Source organism: Daldinia decipiens (assembly GCF_022478715.1).
Source record: "Daldinia decipiens strain CBS 113046 unplaced genomic scaffold F4813scaffold_28, whole genome shotgun sequence".
Classification (NCBI taxonomy): Eukaryota; Fungi; Ascomycota; class Sordariomycetes; order Xylariales; family Hypoxylaceae; genus Daldinia; species Daldinia decipiens.
In genome coordinates, this window is record NW_026054571.1 from 61,068 (window position 1) to 81,478 (window position 20,411).

The 20,411-nt window shown below is 47.3% G+C and overlaps 8 protein-coding genes across 8 annotated transcripts; 6 read left to right on the forward strand and 2 right to left on the reverse strand.

Annotated features, from left to right (window-relative positions):
• Window positions 1-624: 624 nt before the first annotated feature.
• Window positions 625-2,882, forward strand: F4813DRAFT_156230 (uncharacterized protein). The gene is made up of 3 exons (XM_049239015.1): window positions 625-951; window positions 1,158-2,321; window positions 2,391-2,882. Exons 1-2 carry the CDS (start codon window positions 867-869, stop codon window positions 2,288-2,290), a joined length of 1,218 nt encoding a protein of 405 aa, XP_049097549.1. The 5' UTR covers window positions 625-866; the 3' UTR covers window positions 2,291-2,321; window positions 2,391-2,882.
• F4813DRAFT_156224 (thymidylate kinase-domain-containing protein) lies at window positions 2,783-4,694 on the forward strand. The gene is made up of 3 exons (XM_049239014.1): window positions 2,783-3,830; window positions 3,897-4,005; window positions 4,090-4,694. Exons 1-3 carry the CDS (start codon window positions 3,275-3,277, stop codon window positions 4,628-4,630), a joined length of 1,206 nt encoding a protein of 401 aa, XP_049097550.1. The 5' UTR covers window positions 2,783-3,274; the 3' UTR covers window positions 4,631-4,694.
• Window positions 4,695-7,571, reverse strand: F4813DRAFT_156252 (heterokaryon incompatibility protein-domain-containing protein). The gene is made up of 2 exons (XM_049239016.1): window positions 6,692-7,571; window positions 4,695-6,596 (listed from the first exon to the last, which is right to left on the reverse strand). Exons 1-2 carry the CDS (start codon window positions 7,239-7,241, stop codon window positions 4,759-4,761), a joined length of 2,388 nt encoding a protein of 795 aa, XP_049097551.1. The 5' UTR covers window positions 7,242-7,571; the 3' UTR covers window positions 4,695-4,758.
• A 630-nt stretch (window positions 7,572-8,201) lies between these two features.
• F4813DRAFT_398028 (P-loop containing nucleoside triphosphate hydrolase protein) lies at window positions 8,202-9,639 on the reverse strand (the record flags this gene model as incomplete). Its single annotated transcript, XM_049247996.1, has 6 exons — window positions 8,202-8,413; window positions 8,498-8,632; window positions 8,707-8,904; window positions 8,975-9,002; window positions 9,086-9,402; window positions 9,457-9,639. The coding sequence occupies 6 exons, from the start codon at window positions 9,637-9,639 to the stop codon at window positions 8,210-8,212; spliced, it is 1,065 nt and encodes a 354-aa protein (XP_049097552.1). The 3' UTR covers window positions 8,202-8,209.
• Window positions 9,640-11,012: 1,373 nt separating this feature from the next.
• Window positions 11,013-12,740, forward strand: F4813DRAFT_366585 (glutathione S-transferase). The gene is made up of 7 exons (XM_049244054.1): window positions 11,013-11,292; window positions 11,353-11,567; window positions 11,636-11,860; window positions 11,915-11,952; window positions 12,013-12,032; window positions 12,085-12,252; window positions 12,308-12,740. Exons 2-7 carry the CDS (start codon window positions 11,436-11,438, stop codon window positions 12,514-12,516), a joined length of 792 nt encoding a protein of 263 aa, XP_049097553.1. The 5' UTR covers window positions 11,013-11,292; window positions 11,353-11,435; the 3' UTR covers window positions 12,517-12,740.
• Window positions 12,679-14,144, forward strand: F4813DRAFT_156347 (eukaryotic type KH-domain (KH-domain type I)). Its single transcript, XM_049239017.1, has 4 exons — window positions 12,679-13,133; window positions 13,198-13,408; window positions 13,474-13,691; window positions 13,871-14,144. The coding sequence occupies exons 1-4, from the start codon at window positions 12,962-12,964 to the stop codon at window positions 14,107-14,109; spliced, it is 840 nt and encodes a 279-aa protein (XP_049097554.1). The 5' UTR covers window positions 12,679-12,961; the 3' UTR covers window positions 14,110-14,144.
• Window position 14,145: 1 nt separating this feature from the next.
• Window positions 14,146-15,169, forward strand: F4813DRAFT_156348 (uncharacterized protein). Its single transcript, XM_049239018.1, has 2 exons — window positions 14,146-14,465; window positions 14,518-15,169. The coding sequence occupies exons 1-2, from the start codon at window positions 14,352-14,354 to the stop codon at window positions 15,079-15,081; spliced, it is 678 nt and encodes a 225-aa protein (XP_049097555.1). The 5' UTR covers window positions 14,146-14,351; the 3' UTR covers window positions 15,082-15,169.
• A 469-nt stretch (window positions 15,170-15,638) lies between these two features.
• On the forward strand, window positions 15,639-19,095 carry F4813DRAFT_398030 (peptidase family M28 family; the record flags this gene model as incomplete). Its single annotated transcript, XM_049247997.1, has 3 exons — window positions 15,639-16,557; window positions 16,605-17,522; window positions 17,571-19,095. Exons 1-3 carry the CDS (start codon window positions 16,052-16,054, stop codon window positions 19,093-19,095), a joined length of 2,949 nt encoding a protein of 982 aa, XP_049097556.1. The 5' UTR covers window positions 15,639-16,051.
• Window positions 19,096-20,411: the final 1,316 nt, after the last annotated feature.

A 20,411-nucleotide genomic window follows, 5' to 3' on the forward strand; every position in this document is an offset into this window, starting at 1 on the left:
TACCTACTCACATCCTACAGCTGATGCAGCCTATGTATTGTACCAAAGCTACCAAAGCTACCAAACCAACCAAACCAACCAAACCTGCCTGAAACATTCGAGTGCGAGCATCAATCAGTTCTTCCCTCTCTCCCATCCCATATCCCATATCCTATATCCTATATCCTATATCCTATATCCCATATCTTAATTTCCTTGCATATCTTCCTACGCACACCTGCAGCCATCCATCCTCCTCCGTCCACTCAGCGTCCTCTGATCCCGTTGTTCACTTTCCTCCTTTTGACTAGCAGACGGCGCTTCCTCACTCCAGCTAGGTCTAATCATTTTAAGCTGCATTATCCAAGACATCGATCTCCGCGTCCATCGTCCATCGCCCATCGTCCATCGTTCTCCATTGCTGGCCTCCCCCGTCGCGACCTACAACCCCAAGCTGCCTTGTCCCCCCCCCGGACGCCGTCTGAGATGCAATAAGACTTGTCAATTCCCACCTACGCAGTCCCTCGCCCACTTTTCCTTCTACCTCCCCCCTCCCATACCGGTACAACAAGTTTGGTTTGCTGCTGCGCCAGGTTTGACGATATCAATTGTTCACGACAAAATAATAAACAAACAATCGTGGCAATCGACTTTTTTCCCCTCGTCTTGGGTGTCAATTATTATCGTGAACCTTGCCTCTAGTTGTTATTACAACTTATTGGTAATTGTGATCAATTTCCGTAGTGCCAAATCTTGGTTGCCTCGGATTGAATCGATTTAGGACCGACATTTTGTGGTTCGATTGGGCATCTGGCATCTAGATCCCTTCAACCCCTTCACCTTTCAAGTCCACGTCTACGTCCACGTCCACGTCACAACTTGCAACAATGGCTACCATAACTCGTCAACCCTTTGCGCCTCTCGATGGAGCGCGCTTGCAGACATTGACAAGTCTAAAGAACAGACAGAATGGTAAGTCCAGGAGGAGATCTGTGATAACTATCCACAGATCCTTGAATACTTCCAATTGTGTCGTGTCTTTGTCTTTCTTGTCCAATGCAAATCAACACCATCTTGTTCACGAATCTTATTCACGAAGCTGTTTTTAAATATGAAGCAGGAACCCTTGCAATTCATATTGAATTTCAGAAGGATTGCATACTAAACTGCGTTCATAGCTCTCTCAAACGCGACGTCTCCGAAGCGAAAAGCATCAGACAGCTTAGATACGGACGATTTCGAGAACGTCGACCCGGTGCTCTACTCTAAGAGATCAAAGGGCTCGGATAATGTCTTTGCCCCTAAGGATTCTTTCGTCAAGCCGTCATTAATTCTCACGAAATCGGCTAGCGTCAACGATGTCTCTATTCTCAGTCCACCCAAGGCAGCCGCTCCGCGTGCACGGTCCTTACTCAACCCCAAGTCGCCTGTTTCGAAATCGAACATCAGCTCGGCTAGATCCACACCCCTTTCGGCTCCTGCTGGTCGATCTCCAACCCGTGGCAAGAGGTCCGGTATCCTCTCTTCTCGTCAGCGCACTAAGGCCTTCTCTCGAGTGAACCCGCCTAGCTTTAGTTCTTCAAGCGCATCTTCCGCGCCGTTCTCACTGGATGCAGCTCTCAAGGGTACGATTCCGAGCTACTCCGGCCGCAACGCCTCTTCTGCAGCCAAGTCTTCATCTAGTTCCCTTGGCCTTGACAGCCCCCAGGAGGGAGATACAAAGCAATCTTGGTTCTTCGATATCCACGAAGATACCCCGGAGCAGGAAATGACCAACCTACTACAGCACAGCACTTGCGTACTAGACATCAGCTCGGACGAAGAGAGCGAGACCCGGCGCCAACGAGAACGTGCCGAGGGTAAGGAAAATGTTCCTCCGGCAGATGACGTCTCTCAGACCTCGCGACCGCGGGCTGCTAGACATGCTGCAGAGGACGAGATGATGTTTGAGAAGGAAAGGAATCCTCTCGGCGAGATGAATGTTCGCGAGTACTACTCGGAGGGATGTGATGAGAATACCATCGTCATCATACCGGGTGATGACGAAGAAGTTAGCGAACCCCAACAGCAGACGCGATATAGATCTGACGTCAGCCCCGCGCTTAACTCGGGCGAATCAGATACACTTCAACTTAGCGCCGAAGACGGCGCACAATCTATAGACCAGTTGATGGAGAAGGCAGATGAGCCTGCTCCTGGTGCTGCCGTGCTCGAGCCGATGGAGGGAACAGGCGAGAGCTTCGAGGTATGGGAAAGCGGAAGCGCGAAGGATGAAGCAGAGGCTTCTATAGTGGAAGCGGCAGAGTGTTAATGAAGAATGGATAATGCTATGGATTATGGATGTACGTGTTTTCGGAGCTCTTTTGGACTGATGGGTTTTATTCCAGTCCCCTAATACCTAAATTCTGTAGCCTACGGGAGGTAGCAATGGCGTCACGGGGCATTTCTTTCCAAGGTTATGGTGGGCTACGGCTGGGTTCTATGGCAAGGTGCGGACTGGGCTGGTTAGTATTCTGCCTTTTTACTGTTTTTATTTTGTACGAATTCTTGTACATACGGATTGCGGTTGTTTTTTTTCAGGGCCTACTTTTGCACTAGGGCGCACATCAATACACGCTCTGCAACGCTGTCTACTCTGCGATCTGGAGATATTATGTGAATGTGACAGGTGCTATTTCTCGTAGGAAAGCTGTTACTTTTGCTCGAATTTTGATGATGGTAATAGCTTATTTAAGTCTCTATGTATGCAATGGTGTGGAAGTGGAAGTGGAAGTTTAATTGTTTAAGACGTGTAACCTACGGAGTTGTCAATTAGGTAGGTACCTAGGTACTTACCTAACTAATGCCAATAGTCATTGCTTACTCGGTCACGCTATTTGTGTTAGCTGCGCGCTTAAGCAGTATAACCAGAAACCAGATGCATTCTGTGCGACATCCTTCACTAGTACCGTCTCCAAACCACAAAGTGTAAAGTGGCTCCACTCAGACGCGCTCAGGCAGTTGGGCTAGAATGGCAGTTGCAGTTGCAGTTGCAGTAACCCGCTGCATTTTAGTTGTTGTATGTATTTCGGTAGCATTTTGGCCACAATCCTACCTATTCATATCATTCGACATCATATCATGCTTTAGCGCTTTAAAGAAGGCTTAATCGACGACCCATTTCCATAGCTCTTACATCCAATTAATATTCACATGAAACACGCTGCTCATACAAGTTCATACAATTCCATACTTATCAACCACTAACCAGTATCGAGTTAATCGTGTCTTGAAACTAGCTTCATTGAGTGGGTCAATGGCTTCGATAAACGACCTCGCGACAGCCGCGACGATAGCGTCATCGGCCGTGGCGTTGCAGTCTTCACCTGCGCGCGAGGGTAGTCAACCCGCGACCCCCCCAGCGGCGCCGCGGTCACCCTCTTCCTCAAGACCTGCAACAGCAAGCGCTCGGACTACTTCGCCCTTGATGGATAAGTTCAAGCCAGTGAATGCGAATGAGGATGGGGACTCGATAACCGTGGCGATAGGCGCTCCGCCGGTATTAGTGCCGCCTCAGATATCTCAGAATCCGTCGCAAGCACAAATCCCGGCTCCGGCTCCGTCTGCTGCCGAGGTTAAGCCTGCAGAAACTGTGGGGGATGACAGTATTGAAGATAAGGATGCCGTCAAGCGTTCTGCAGGGGACGACATGGATGGCATCGAGAGGGTAGTAGCGCCGCCGTCGAAACCGGTGCGCGGCGCTTTCGTGGTGTTCGAGGGGATGGATCGTGCGGGGAAGACGACGCAGGCAAAATTACTGCAGCAGAGGTGTATCGAGAGCGGGCGGGGGGTGCGGTTTATGCGATTTCCTGGTAAGTGGGATACTTCGTTATGCTGCTGACGTGCAGTATTATTCGTTGCTAATGGTACCGATATAGATAGGACGACGCCCATCGGTAAGATGATTGACTCGTATCTCAAAGGCGAGACGGAAATTGAAGATCACGTTATTCACCTACTGTTTAGTGCTAATCGATGGGAAGCTGTGTAAGTTTCATTTTCTCAGCTAAATTCTCACACTGTTCTATAACTTGGTATAACGTGTCTCGTATCTGACTTTGCTTTTTATAGCAATAAAATTAAGGCAGAGTTGGAAGCTGGTCATACTATAATTTGCGATCGCTTCTACCATAGCGGTATCGTATACAGCGCTGCTAAAAATATCAAGAGCCTATCGCTGTCTTGGGCCAAGGCGCCCGAGGTCGGCTTGCCTAGACCAGACATGGTCCTTTTCTTAGATCTGGAGGAAGAAGTCGCGCGTGAGCGTGGCGGCTGGGGTGGTGAAGTTTATGAGAAAGGTGAGATGCAGCGGCGCGTTAGAGATCTGTTCTGGGGCCTGAGTATGGGAGATCTCGGCAGTGCTGTGGGAAACAGCGGTAGCAGTAAGGTTCCGAGGAGAGGTGACGCGGAGAGGCTCGGGAATGGAACAAGTAGAGGTGGAGATGGCAGCAGCGAGGAGGGTGAGTTTAGGCAGGAGGAAGAAGATATTCAAATCGTGGACGCGGATCTTGATGTCGAGAGTTTGTCTGAGAGGGTATGGGAACTCGTACTGCCGAGACTAGAAGCAGTGGAACGAGGTGAGGTCGGGAGAACCGTACGTATCGTACGGTAAAACTGCATTTGACATATTTGACTGGTGTAGTGACGACATTACATGATATAATAAATAAAGCCTCCGAACTAAATCAAACTACATTAATAATACACGAAGTCTGCGTCCATTAGCAATAACCACCATTGTTAAATAATCTTTAAACAGTTACAAGTCTCACCATCTACCTCAAGCTCAAAGCGTTTACAATTTTTCATCGCGTGGCCAGTCCAAGACCCGCATCCCTGAGTCCGAAAATGACCCAGCCTTCTGAACACTGGTGGTCTCCCGGGCCTCAGGGGCTGTAATATCTCCTCGAGCACAATTCCCTCTTCAAAACACAAATCACTAGAATCACTATCACAGCACGAAATCACCGGCAGGAGATATATCGTAGTTTTTATCTTCGTTATCGTCCGCCACTCTGGCTCAGCATTGTCCCAGTCAATTGTCCGTCCCATGGTTCTCTTGGGCTCGTTACGAATCCGGATGTTATCTGTATAGAGGCGGTCAAACGCAACGTGCAAGGCCCCTCCGGTAACGCCCCCGTAGGCGCCCTCCTTGCTGATAAGTTCCGTCTCAGCCTTCAGAACAGTGATGAGTCTAGCCCAGCGGCAAGACGGATCGCCATCGCCAGCTTCAGCATCAAATGCGATGCCATACTCGATGAAATTTCTCGTAGAAGCCCATGACCAAGAGGGCGCGAAGTACTTCTTGGGCCTAGCGTAGTGATATCCATAATCTTGCTGTAGACTCTTACTCGGTTTCTCACCCCCTTTCGTGTTTGGGCGTAGCACATACCATAGTAGCTGCGTTTCTATGTGCTTACGCCATAACCCAGCCAAGTACTCATCTTCTTCTTTCGGCTCATTCCCGCTGGATTCGTCGATACGGAGAGATACCTCCTGCTCGTGGATCCAGCGTGCCACGCCAGAGATAGCCACGAGCTTATCAGACTGGCGCGTTAACTTGGTTCGAGAGTACATTGAGACACACTGAGCCCATATCTCCGCGAGGGTTGAGATGGAATTCCTTTCCCCGTGCTCCATGGAGAGAAAGAACTCGTAAGGCAGCTGGAGGTTCGAGGAGCCCTTCATCGCGGATCTTAGTGCCACATGGTGTGCCCGATTAGGAGCTATCGTTTCCTTCACGATTGGACGAAGGTTCCTCGGGCGGTATTGAGGCGGCACGCCGTTTGGAAACGTCTCGCAGCGGCTCATTACCTGGCACTCCCAAAATACCTGCGGTTCGGCAAAATGTAAGGTCCGAGGAGCGAGGAACCGCTCCTGGAAACACCACCCGCGGGATACGAGGGGTGACTCCTCGATGCCGCGATTGTAAATATCCGAACTCACAATATCGACGAAGTAGTTTTTATCAGCGTCATTGGCATCATCATCACCATTGTTTATTGGAGCGTTTTCTTTATGGAATAATTGGATGCGGACTCTACAAAGCTGCCGAATGAGCCGTTCGTCTCGCTCGAAAAAGCAGCCGACGGTGCCGTCACGAGCGCCCGTAGCTGCTATATTGAGACTCGAGCAACCGTACACGTCAGCCATCTTCACGGACTCTCGTAGCCAGTCATCTGGATCGTCCTGGACGATACACAGAGAATCAATCCATAAGTATTCGATGCCAAAATTTCGAGCTACCATGATGGCGTCTCCGTAGGTCTTGGAAAGCTGAGCCTTCGGTATGTTACGCAAGAAATCGTTCTCATTGCTGCGCAACAACGTGAGATGACGCGCCGTGCCCCAACAGTGGCTTAAAGTAGCGTATCGGGGGTAATTGGGCAACAGGTTTGAGGTAGGGACGAGGCGAATATAATCATCCTCCCCTCCGATATGGAGGAGGCGAGCGGGATAGCTCTTGGGTTGTCGAACTTGGCAGGGTTCATGAGACTCGCAACATTCGTTGAACCACAGCTTTGCTAAATCGAGTGTTTCGGGGTCACCAGTCGAGGGAGTAAAATTTGAAGAATCGCCTTATTATATAGATAAGCCCATAAAAGTGCACGAAAAGAACATGGGCGCCATATAGCTAGATTCCCAGCATATGAAGGAGAAAGGGGTTACTCACTCTCTGTACACGGCGGGAGTAAGTAAATAGTAGTTCCCTCACCGATCCACTCTTCTCCATTCGTAGCTACGCAATGCAGGACAAAAGTATCGCAGTTGCTATCGAAAAAACCAAGCCTAGCCAGTAAACCAACATCGTCTCTCTCACGGAGGGTCTGAAGCTCGGTGTCTGAGTAAGAGACAAGGATCTTGTCGCATAATGAGCACCCCGTAGAAGCTACTGCAGCTTCGAGGTCCGTGATAGAGGTATGATACGGTATTTTTTTCCAGTTATCCTGACCAAATTCGAACGTGAAAATCCCGCATACAAGGTTGGCGCAGTAGTTACATAGCTTAGGACCTGTGGCGAGCTCCCATGATGATCTACTATTCGCCAATTCGCGCGGTGAATGTACGTCCGTCGGCTCCGCCAGTGATTGATTTTCAGCCGGCTCAGGCGATACACTGCCTTTTTCAGATGATCCTTTAAAGCAGTCCGATAAGAGCCGGCGTAGCGGAGGAAGGCCGCTTGAGTGCGGCCGAAGCTTCTGGCGGACCGCCTTGAGCTTCATGCTAGACCTTGTAATAATGCCCGAACCACTCGACCAATATGGCCCAGATAGGGTTTAAAGAAAAAGCTTTTGAAGGGGACTGAATAAATAAGTTGTAGACGTCTTAATATATATAATATCAAGCGCATGGCAAATTTGTGGAAGATTGGGATTGGTTGTGGCCAGTGGGTTATAAGAGCGACGTGTCTGACATTTAATATGTAGAAGCAGGCTACCTTGGCATATAATAAGCAACTGGTCATGATTGGAGAAATGATGTGCTTTGAACTGTCAACGTCGGGAAAAGAGAGAGGAATAGATTACTTTATATTAGGTATCTAGGCACGTATTGACTTCCCTTATTTTACGAGCACCTGTTACATCTCTACAATCCATATGCCAGTACAATTCCCACAGGTTATACCCGTCGTGTACGGGTCCCTTAGACATACAGTCACCTCTCAGTCTTATGCGTCAGTCCCTTATTCCCCCACCAAACTTCACATATTTCATACGACCATAAAATCTAGTATACAAAGGGTAATTGATGAAATACAATACACATGTTAAATTTAAACCAATTTTACTGCTATTAGTTGTTTAGTTATATTAATTCTTTCCATTTTCTTTGCTTTGTAGTAGCTGTGTAAACCGAGCGGGCTTTGGTGGGAAAACGCGGGACTGACGCATAAGAATGGTAGATAAATGTACAAGAGGTCAATCTTGAAAACCGTCCACTTCTCAAGTAAATATGATGAATCCATCCGGACTAGCTGTCGTTTATTAAAATTATTATCCATGGTATATTAACATAGTCATTAATTAGTTGTACGTAGAAGATACCATACCGAACGACACTTCCGGTAAAACTTTTGATCATAAAGCGGAACTCGTAATGCAAGAGGTGCCGCAATGTCACTATACGATCGATATCCTTTAACAATAATTTCTGAGTAGTCTAGTAGCTCTCACCGTGCCATACTCGTTGCTTACTTGAAACACGTCTTCAAGCTCAAGCCCGTAGACTCCGACTCGCCATACTTCTGACGAATTCGGGCAAGCCCCTCTTGTTCCTCCCGCTCGTAGACTACCATTCGAACGGCTTCCTCGAACACGCGGTTCACGTTCTCGCCGGTTTTTGCTGAGCACTCCATGTACTTGATTCCCCGCACGATCATCGCCCCAGAAGAGTCCTACGTATGTCTGGTCAGCATATTTTTAGTCGAATATGGAGATTTGATGTAAATGAACAGAGGGGTGGGCAGAGTTGTTCTTACCTGAGTGGTAGAAACTGGAATATTCAAGTCCGGGTGGAAAGGGGCCCTCATATTGCGGCCGGTGAATGTATCCTTCTTCAGGCCAAGCAATATGAACGGAATATCGCCACAGTACTTGTAGATCTCCTCCATCCACTGTGAATATTTCCCTAGAGTTAGCTCATGTATAATACGGTTGGTAGGTAGTTAAGGCCATAAACGCGACGCACCTTCTTCTGGACAGTCTTGAAGCGTGCAATATTCTCCATGCTGAAGCACAGGAATACAGCGTCCCACGCGAGGTAGGAAAGGAGTTGGAGTTGGTGAAGTGAGAGGTCGCCGGATGTGTCCCAAAGCTCGAGGTCCACATCCTGTCCATCTACTGTGGCGACCTTGTTGAACAGCTCATAATGAGTCCTGATATGCGCCTACCTAGTGTGAGCAGGTAATTCTCCTTGCCAAGAACTCTATTTGTAAGTTGGAATAGGGGTAGCTTACTGGATTAAACGCATCGCGGTAGTAACGACTGGGGTTGGAACGTATTAGTACGCGTCACAATGTTTATGCCATACTAAGATCGGTAATTAGAAGAAAATAGTAGTGGCTTACAGTAACAAGTTTGACTTTCCACAGCCAGAATCTCCAACAAAGACGAATCTCATGCGAGGACGATCAACAAGTGTAGCAGGTGATCCAGGCAATGAAAGCGATCCGCGAACGGTAGAGCCTTCGAAAGTCTCTTGGGGGTTCTCAGGGCTAATAACTTGGCGATATATGTTAGAGGCTCGGCGAATAAGGCCACGGCCATAAGAAGCAACGCTTGTACGTCTGTTGTTGGCATCCTTGTTACTTAGGGAAGAGCCCATTTTCGTTCGCTTAGCGCGGTAGCTATCGTCGTTACGGCTATCGTCAATATCGGGAGTCTCCTAGTCGACGTTAGCCTATGGGGTTGCTAGAGCCTAGGTCAGATGTTTACTTACAAAGGCGCGTTTGGGGGTCTGAATGCGCGCAGGTCCTAGGGATTCCTCTCGTTTGGCGGGACCAGGAACGTTATCGATCCATCGAAGGATAGCTGGGTTAGTTTTCCACTTATCGGGAATGATAAAGGAGAAGCTCTTAGATATAGGCAAGCGGAACTGCTGAGATTTGCTAGCAGCCTCCATAGTTGCACCTTGTGAGAATGGTAGCTCAAAGGGATTCCTAGTTATTATTTTCTGTACTAGAGGAGACACAGTTGAGTAGAAACCCGACCAAAGAAAATGAGATGCAAACCCCTCGAGATAAATACGAGAGTAACTGAGTAAGGTAGTATGTACCTATGGGAGTCAGATACTATGGAAACCAGATAAATGTGGGGTTGGGTATGCAAGAAGTTTGTCGACGTCGAGGTTGGTGACGTGCCTGAGTACCTAAGGTTCTTAACAAGGTGCATGAATAATTGTTATTGTCGAGGTCAGTGTATCGTGCATGAAAATAAGTGTGAGGTTTACCACCTTTCCTTTTCATAAGGTCAAACATTTGAATTAACGAAAGCGCATTTAATAATGCTAACAGTCTATTTCCCCTAGAAATCATCGCCAACCAATACCACCCGAAGGTACTCAAAACTACCTACCTAACCTAAAACCATTGGATAACAACAGTGAATTATAAAATAAAGCAAGTTCATCCCTAAAACATGCTCATCCTCCTTTATAGATTCTTCCCGTTACAATATAACAAGCCAATTTCATTCTGGGCTGCAAGTTGAAAAAAAAATAGCACTTAGCTGGCGAAAACCCCTACCCATATACCGCATGCATTACAAGGACGACTTCATCTCTCCTCAGGGAGTAAAACATATTATATTCTCTATTCATTTGTCTAATCAACATCTGTTAATAGGTATATACGTATACCTTGAATAATCGCAATAAATTTCAGCTTACCAGATTTGTGGAAGCTTTAAAAGCACTTTGCTCGTATGTGCTTATATAAAAATGGCGACGTATCCTCCGAAGTCTTTGGATTGAACATAGTAGACAGTTCACCATAAGAATCACAGCCCATTGCCAATAAATAGTATTATAATAAAAGTATGATATAATTATATTTCGATCGGAGGACCTCTGGGTTATGAGCCCAGTGCACTTCCTCTGCTCTATGAGGCTTGGAGCAATACTTTATACATTAATACAACAGTCGATGACTTATTATACCTTACCTGCGAAGCTTTAGGTACCTATATACCCACTCGCCCCTTTCTGCTCATCGTACAAACCTTCATGCCAGATATAGGTCTTGATACCCTAGGTAGGCACGTATATATCGTCAATCCATTTGGAGATGTTGCTAAACTAGGGAGAAAACAAGATTCATAATAACGATATACTCCTCCCTTTTCAATTTTACCGTTAAAGGATAAATCACAAGTTTATAGGATTACGAGCGAATTGAATATCCGTCATTTTATTAATACGCCGTACATTGAGTCAGTCTCGGTGTTTTAAAGTCGGAGTTATGATCAGGTTGATGTTGGTTTTATCTTCCGAGCGGTAGTCGATTAGTATTTAGTGCAATGTGATGTAAGAAATATGATATGCATGAATATATCCGTTAGAAAGCCGTGTTCGACCCGGCTATTCCGGCGACTTTGTAATACACCGATAGGGGCGGCCGATTGCTAAGTCAGATTGGAGCGATGTGGATTGCCAGCACAAGCCGTTCGGACCATAGAAAGCGGGGAAGTAATGCAACTAGCTGATGTTCATGATGCCGTTACCCTACGTGGTAGTGTAGGAATAACCACCGTATAAATATTATTAATCCGGCATATATACCTAATGTGTTTTTTAGTACGTCATTGTGACCTTGATTGCTAATCGGCTTTACTATCTTACCAGCTTGCCTTGATATAAATAAGGTTGCTTTTCGCCTACCTTGGCATTGATCATACGTAGACTACTAAACCCGGAGTCGGATGACAAAAAGACTGAAACAAATTGCAACAAAGTTTTTGCGTAATATGTCTGACATCCATCTGTACACAGCTCAGACGCCTAATGGTGTCAAGGTGTCGATCCTGCTGGAGGAGTTAGGGCTACCTTATAAGGTGCGAACTTATCCTTGCCCCTTTAAAAAGTTGAACCGGTAGATATCTGTGTCTAATTAATGGGATAGGTCACCAAGATCGATATTAGCACGAATGTGCAGAAGGAGCCCTGGTTCCTGGAGATTAACCCAAATGGCCGTATTCCAGCACTCACGGATACTTTCACCGATGGCAAGCCTATCAGGTTGTTTGAAAGCGGTTCTATCATGCAGTATCTGACGGATAGATACGATACGGAGCATAAGGTCTCATATCCGAAGGGATCTAGGGAGTACTATGAAGTGAATAGCTGGGTAAGCTGGACACATTTAGATATCATCCACGCTCCAACTGCTCACCTAGCTTAGCTCATGTGGCAAATGGGAGGTCTTGGTCCGATGCAAGGGTAAGTAAAAGTCGCTACATACTGGGAGCATTTGGTGGGGGAATACTAACATTTGAGTAGACAACTGAACCATTTCAACCGTATGTTAGATTCTGACCTTGAGTGATTTATGTCCTAATATAATATGAATAGGTTATGCCCCGGAGAAGATTGAGTACGGCATCAACCGGTACAAGAACGAAACTCGCCGCCTCTATCGGACACTCGAAATACAGCTGAAATCATCGACGTCTGGCTACTTGGTCGGTGACCGATGTACGAACGCGGACATCTCGTGCTGGGGATGGGTCGCAGCAGCAAGTACGTATCGCTATGATGAACTTCGCAAGAAATGAACTAACTCTTACACGTGAAGAATGGGCTGGAATTGACATGGATGAGTTCCCGGTATTACACGAATGGGTCGAGCGGATGCTAAAGCGTCCGGGCGTCGAAAAGGGTCGCCATGTGCCGTCCCAGCATGTCTACGAAAAACTCAAGGCCACCTCTAATGAGGAGATGGAAAAACAGGCTGCTCCGTTGAGAGACTGGGTTCAGTCATCAATGAAGGCGGAGGCAAAGTAGCGGCTTTATCTTGAATCTTCCACAAGCTTGCTGTACAAAGCGTAGGTAGCCAAGAGGGATATCGTATAATAATCCATAGAAAGAACAGTAGCTATGCTACCTTAGCAGCTTAGGTACATTTAATTAGTACGAAGGTAGTTGTACTCTATATTCCTAAGATGGTCTAAGTGATATAGGTACCTATCAGGCACAGATTGGGTGACTGGATTACGTACGGATCCGTACCTAGGTACCTTTTTGATCCAATCATGACTAACATTGTGGCTCGAACGTCGCTCCCGTCTTGCTCCACTCTGGTTTAGGTAAAAATACGTTTACATAAGCGTGGCGCCTGGAAAAGTCGCCTCAAAATAATTCCACTCAACAACGATCCTTGAAGGTAACTTAGTTTCTTCAACTCATTTTCCTTAGACATCTCTTCTCCTCAACGCGCAAATTCACAAATATGTCGTGGAGAAACCAAGGGATTACGGGATCCAACAACATCCCTCTCGGCAAGAGTCGACGATTTGGAGGCGAATTAGACGATGCGACCGAACAACGCGAAAATGGAAGCGATAGCTTCAGCCCTTCCAATGGGGACCGCGACTTGAAGCGCGGTCGCAGCCCCGAGCCAAGTAAGTCATCCACGATATACTATATTATTCATTATAGAGTAGGAGCCAATGACGGATCTTTTAGGAACTGATGCCGATGGCCCTCGACGCCGAAAGAAGAGAAATCGATGGGGTGATGCATCCGAGAACAAAGCTGCCGGGCTTATGGGTCTTCCCACGGCTATCGTAGCCAACATGACTAGCGAGCAACTAGAAGCCTACACTCTACACCTTCGAATCGAGGAGATTAGCCAGAAGCTGCGCATTAACGATGTCGTCCCTGCTGATGGCGATAGGTATGTCTTGCCCTATGTCTTCTAGTATTTTATCGCCGGCGCAATTCTAACTAACGTTCATGTAGATCCCCATCTCCCCCGCCGCAATACGATAACCACGGTCGCCGTGTTAACACTAGAGAATACCGTTACCGAAAACGTCTCGAAGATGAGAGACACAAGCTTGTTGAGAAGGCTATGAAGACCATTCCTAACTATCACCCACCCCAGGATTACCGCCGCCCTACCAAGACCCAAGAGAAGGTCTACGTGCCCGTCAATGACTATCCAGAGATTAACTTCAGTGAGATTGCTAACCCTCTAACCTTTCTAACCATGTTCTTGCCCCTTCTTGTTCGGGATATCGCCTGGAATACCGTTATATCTCGATGGATGACTTGCCACATATTGGCCTCATCCAGCTCGTACTCTTGTTCTAACCGTCTTGCTACAAATACTAACACTTAGGTCTTCTTACTAAAGTTGGTTTACTTATCGGTCCTCGTGGCAACACATTGAAGAAGATGGAATCAGAATCAGGTGCCAAAATTGCCATCCGCGGAAAAGGCTCCGTCAAAGAAGGCAAAGGCCGATCTGATGCTGCCCACGCCAGCAACCAGGAGGAAGATCTCCATTGTTTGATCATGGCAGACACCGAGGAAAAAGTTAACAAGGCCAAAAAGTTAATCCACAATGTCATCGAAACCGTAAGTTTCCTATAAGCTCTATATGTCTAAATGTTTATATACTAACATCATATAAGGCTGCGTCAATTCCTGAGGGACAAAACGAACTCAAGAGAAACCAGCTTCGAGAACTGGCCACGTTGAATGGTACTCTGCGTGATGATGAAAATCAGGCCTGTCAAAACTGTGGTCAAATTGGCCACCGGAAGTACGATTGTCCCGAGAAGCAGAACTTCACGGCCAACATCATTTGCCGCGTCTGTGGCAACGCCGGTCACATGGCTCGAGATTGTCCTGATAGACAGAAAGGTGCTAGTTGGCGTAACGACGGTCCTCCTCGTGCTGCTGCTGGTCGCATAGGCAGTGGAGATGCCGTCGATCGTGAATACGAGGTATGCTTTTATTACAAACAAATTGCCGGATGTTATCTAACTGGATCTTTAGCAATTCCTTGAAGAACTTGGAGGTGGCTCCAGCGGAACTCCAGCTCGTATCGAAGCAGCACCTGGTTCTTATAACAACGGCAATAGTGGTGGTGACGCAAAGCCTTGGCAACGAGGTCCGACAGGCGCTGCTGCTCCATGGCGTTCTCGCAACAACGATCAGAACAACGAAAGTGGAGGCGGTGGCTCTGCTCCCTGGCGCGACCGCCATCGTGGCAATGACAACCACGGAGGTGATTACTACGGTGGTCAAGGTCAGAACTATAACAGTGGTTCAGCCCCCGGAGCAGCTGCGCCTTGGCATCAAGCCTCAAGCGGGCAGCCTCAGTACCCCAGCTATCCCGGCTATTCAGGCTATGGTGCAGCTCCTGGTATGGGACCTCCTCCTGGTCTTGCTCCTCCGGGAGGTTCTCTCGGTGCTCCGCCTGGACTACCACCAGGAAACATTAATGCTCTAATCCAGCAATATTCCAACGGAGCGGCACCTCCCCCTCCGCCGCCTAGTGGTGATGCTCCTCCGCCACCTCCCGGTGATCAGCCGCCGCCACCTCCTCCTGGTGCTTGAGCGTGGGAAGCATACAGAACAACCTGTCGTACCGATACTAACTTGCTTGACCTTGGTACACTGTATCCAGCTCAATTTGCCTTGTACTGCTAACGATTTTGTTGTTACGCGGTATTTTCTGATTTTAGTACTAACCGTTCCGTACGCATCATTTCAGACTAGTGCCTTTCCACGTCTCACGCAGATTTGAGGAATATAAACTTGCGATTATAGTCATCGTGGGTAGGGTGGTTGCGCACATGTATTATAGGACTAATCCGTAGACAGCAATGAGGGTTTTTTTTTTTATGTTTACCATGTGTAAATTTTGATCAAAGTGACGATTTATATGCCCCCGACATTAATAGATGCCGTATTTATGCCGCCTAGGTATGTGCACTTATGCAGAACACTAACAGGGATCTCGTGTCGTACAGCTTTACCTTTCCCGTGGACATATGTAGGTACATATGTAGTACCCATTTTTCTCGATTGTATGCTAGGAGCTTGGGCCACTCTTCCCTCTAACCTAGTTGCTTTGACAATTGCTCTAATGTCGTAACCTGCAACTTCTACATACCAACCTTCTCTCCAACTCCACAACGGACTTTTACTTCCAGATCATGCATTTGAGTCGACGACGTTTAAGGCAATTGCGACTTAAGAATGGAGTAATTTATAAAACGTCAATGACAAGTCGATGAACAGTCAAATTCCCCCCAAACATAAACATCAATAACATCAATATATCTTCGCATGCACCAACCTACAAATTAATATATCCGTCATCCTCTGTACTGTGCCTCAGTATATGTGCCCTACTACTTTCGTGTCTGCGTCTCTTGGGATGTTTATCATCCCCACCTAGAGCTTGTCTGACCCTCTTCACTGGTCCTTGATTGTTTCTTTTCCTGCAGCCTTATAGTTTTGGCAGTATTTCATCCTGTAGGTGAACCGGCAGAGCCTGCCAACTCAGCCAACTCAGCCAATCATGGCTGTATCGAACCCGGTCGCCTTCAAACCATTCGCTGTAACATTCTGGACCACGATCGCTTACGTCGCTCTGCTCGTTCCGTTACTCATCGTCCATGAAACCGTCCCGTCCCCTCCGAGCAATCCGACACTCTACTCCGGTCTCAACCTCACCAAATCCTGGCTTGATTTAACCGTCTTGTCTCGCGACTACCACCCATTCAACAGCCAGAAGAATGATGAGATTCACGATTGGCTCTTACTAGAATTAGATGACATTAAAAGGCGCAATGGGGCAAATGATTCGAGCATGGTTGTATTCGCAGACAACATTTCAAATATCACTACAGCCAATATCGTATTTGGAGCGTCAAGTTCCACCGGCACCTACTTCGAAGGTACAAATGTTATAGTATACATTCGAGGCAAAGATGATCCGCAAGGTCTGTGGTGGGAGGATGGCACTATATCGTCGGACAAGGTTATAGGAAAGGGAGGCGTCCTGATGAATGCTCACTACGACTCGTACGTCTTGTCAGATACCGCATAGTGTTAAGCTAACATCAGCATAGCGTTTCCTCTGGATATGGTGCTACGGATGACGGAATGGGCTGTGTTACTTTAATAGCACTGGTCGACTACTTTTCACGACCGGAAAATCGACCCCAGAGAGGTATCGTTGCCCTGTTCAACAACAACGAGGAGGATGGCCTATGGGGCGCTCAAGCCTTCATCAATAGTCCTCTTCTGCCTTTCTGCCACACATTCTTAAATCTCGAGGGCGCCGGTGCTGGTGGTCGGGCTAATTTATTCCGCACGACTGACGCTGAAGTAACCAATGCCTATAGGGGCACCAAGAACCCATTCGGGACTGTAATCTCATCTGATGCGTTCGGCCTTGGTGCTATAAAAAGTAACACCGACTATATAGTCTTCGACGGGGTTTTTGGGTTAAGAGGATTAGACATGGCTTTTTACCGACCTCGTGCCAGGTATCATACGAACCAAGACGATGCCAAGCACGCATCGAGGGCTAGTCTCTGGCACATGCTCAGCAGCTCCCTGCACACGATGCAAAGCCTCTCTGGAGATACTGGCGACACATTCATCGGAGACCGTCCCGATGGCGATCGAAAGAAAGCGTGGAATGGTAGAGGAAATGATGGCGTCTGGTTCGATATATTCGGACAGACGTTTGCTGTTTTCGAATTGCGGACTTTGTTTGCGTGGTCTCTGACCCTACTAATAGCCACCCCCCTAATACTCCTTGGCTTAACGTACATCTTAGTGCGTAACGACAAGTATTATTTTTTCTCGGCAAGGCGATCTGCTTATGAAGGATCCGACCTTGATCCGGTTCTGCTAGGTGGTCGAAAAGGGCTATTCAGGTTTCCTTTTGCTCTGGGCGTTGCTGGTGCGTTAGTTACCGGTTCCGCATACCTAATCACAAAGATCAACCCGATGATTATATACAGCAGCGAATATACTGTGTAGGTTTTAAACGATTATTATTCTGGGAGGTGCTGACATGATTATAGTTGGGCAATGATGGTATCGCTTTTTTATTTCGCCTTTTGGACCATTATGGCAGGGGCCAATTTCGCTCGACCTAGCGCCCTTCACCGGGGATACTCCATATTCTGGCTATTCCTCATCGCATGGGGTATTTCAGTCGCGAATACCGTTTTTGAAGATCGCTTTAGAATCGCAGCTGGATACGTGTTCGTCTTCTTCCATTCTGCTGTGTTTCTTTCCTCTTTTGTCGCGCTTTGCGAACTGTTTGCCCTGCCCACGAAGGCGTCGTTTGCGCAGCGAGTACACGACGAGCACGAAATCAGAGACCATCTTATTAATGTTCCACATGCCGACGCTTTAATCTCTCCAAGTCGAGATGAGTTTAATTCTAACGACAACGAGGATGAAGAAGTTGAATCTCAATCCCCGGCAACAGAGACAACTCCTCTCGTTGGTGGTACCCCTGCGGGCACTCGGCGGACGACGTTTGCTACTACATACCGTCGTTCAATATCGGCTATCATAAATAAAGCGAGATCAAGCGAGAGCGACGAAAACCAACCATATGAATATGAACAACAATGGTCAGCAAATCTCCCAAGCTGGCTTTGGGTCCTTCAATTCCTCATCCTAGGGCCGTTCTTGATCATTCTCATCGGCCAACATGGCCTGACACTGGTGGCCTCTGTTTCCCAAACGGGTGCTGATGGATCAAGCCTCCTAGTCCCATACCTTATGACGGCATTCTTCAGCATGTTTCTATTATTGCCCATTACTCCATTCACGCACCGGGTCACTCACCACGTACCGATGGTACTCCTCGGGGTATTCATTGCTACACTAGTTTACAACCTAGCAGCCCCCCCTTTCTCTGAAAATAACAGATACAAGATTTATTTCCAGCAAACCGTGGACCTTGATACTGGTGTGACCAAGGTCCATTATGCTGGCCTGCAAGAATACGTCCAACAGACGATTGCCGAACTACCGTCTGCCGCCGGTAAAGAAGTTGAGTGTACTTCGAAAGTGAGTCTACGTAATGGCTTAGCTACCTGCTCTTATGACGGTTCGGACGTCCCGCCTAACGTAGTTAAGGCATTGCCCGGTGGAATCCCCCCACAGAAAGGCTTTAGCAGCTGGTTGGATTTCAATGTCACGCGTGCAAAAGGTGAGACCAAGGCCATATTTGAGATTGATGCAAGAGATAGTAGGTCGTGCGCTATTGCGTTTGACAAGCCTATTTCCTCGTTTACAGTCAATGGCAACCAACCCCACGAGCGCTTTGGTGCTATACCGGAAGCGGGTCTCACTAAGATCAAACTCTATCGCCGAGATTGGAGTACACCATGGAAGGTTGATGTTCAATGGGAAGCTGATTTGGCTGCAAGCACTGGAATCGATGGTAGTATTCTCTGCAGTTGGGACGATGTGAACACCCCCGGTACGATACCTGCCTATGACGAAGGACTCAAGTATTCCCCTACATGGGTGGCTCTCACCAAGTTGACATCGGGTTTATGCGAAGGGAGGAAAACGTTCAAAGCATGATTACGAATGTATAACTACACGGCACTGGCGGTTCTATGTGTATGTAATGGGTCTCGCCACCAATAACATAAGGACGGTCGATCTGGTAACTTACACCAGTTTACTTGACATAGCACCCCTTAGCAATGTCGAATGTTGTAATGTTACAGACCACGAAGTCGACGAGGTACAATAAGCCGGTCTGTATTAATGGAGTATGGATACCTAACATGGTTGACGTTTGTTTCTATATTGATAAGGTTACAGCTAGGTAATGTCACATAACCTACCTTTTTTCCACGATACCAAGGGCCTCGACGAAGCCATTATCTCACGAGTCGTCCCTTATCTCCCCAATGCAATCATGCTCAGTTAGTAATAAGGTAATAAAGCACATCCATCTCTGTTCTCGAACATCGATGTCTCGAGGGTAGTTGGTTCGGTTAAGCTGCCTTATATTACCTGCGACTCTATTACTCAACTTCTAGAATGATCGACAGGATAACGGTTCATATTAGTCGAATCTGGACCGTCTTTTTTGGGTAGCTTCCGATTTCAATGCTCTCCCATGCGTTTCCTAGCGTCAGAGTCACGACCCAATAGCGAGTCGGTAGGTTGTCGATCATGCTTAGGGCGTAACATTTTTTTTATAAAGCCACCAACCCAGATGCTCAGAGTGCGCCGGAGTATTTCCTCACGTTCCAATCAGACGCGGGGACCTAGTCCAATAATCTTTATCCTATATTACCGCAGGTTGCATTTTGCCTATTTGTGAGGGGACGTTGATGCGTAATTGACGTGATACTTGCAGTTTGCAGGTTTAGGGGTTCGAGACACCAGAAATTGCCGTTCGGAAGATGCAAAGGTTTTATTATATTCGTCATTCTAGTTGGTTCTAGAGATGGTTGTTGCCGTACTGGCCGTAGTGTAATGGTCTGACTTCCTCGATGAAGAATGATCGACAGATTTTAGGACGTTATGTCATGCAGCCTTCCCCCAAGCCTTCCCCCAAGTCAAATCAAATCAATCGATATAAATGAATCGAGAAGGTGCCACGGAGTTTAATGTGAGTGGAAACAGGGGAAGGTGCCTGCAACTTTCCTTATTAGTTAGTGCCCGTTTGCCGTTTGTGTGCCTTACATTGATTGCCCTCGCCCAGGGCCGAAAAAGTCCCTTTTTTTTTATATCTTCGATTACAAGTAGCAGGTACTACTTCGCAGTGCCGACCTTCTCACCCCTGTTCCTGACCGAGGGACTTCGACATCAGACTATCATCTCTTGTCATCTCCGTCATACGATAAGTCCCAATTTTAGAAACATACAAACTCACTTGGTTT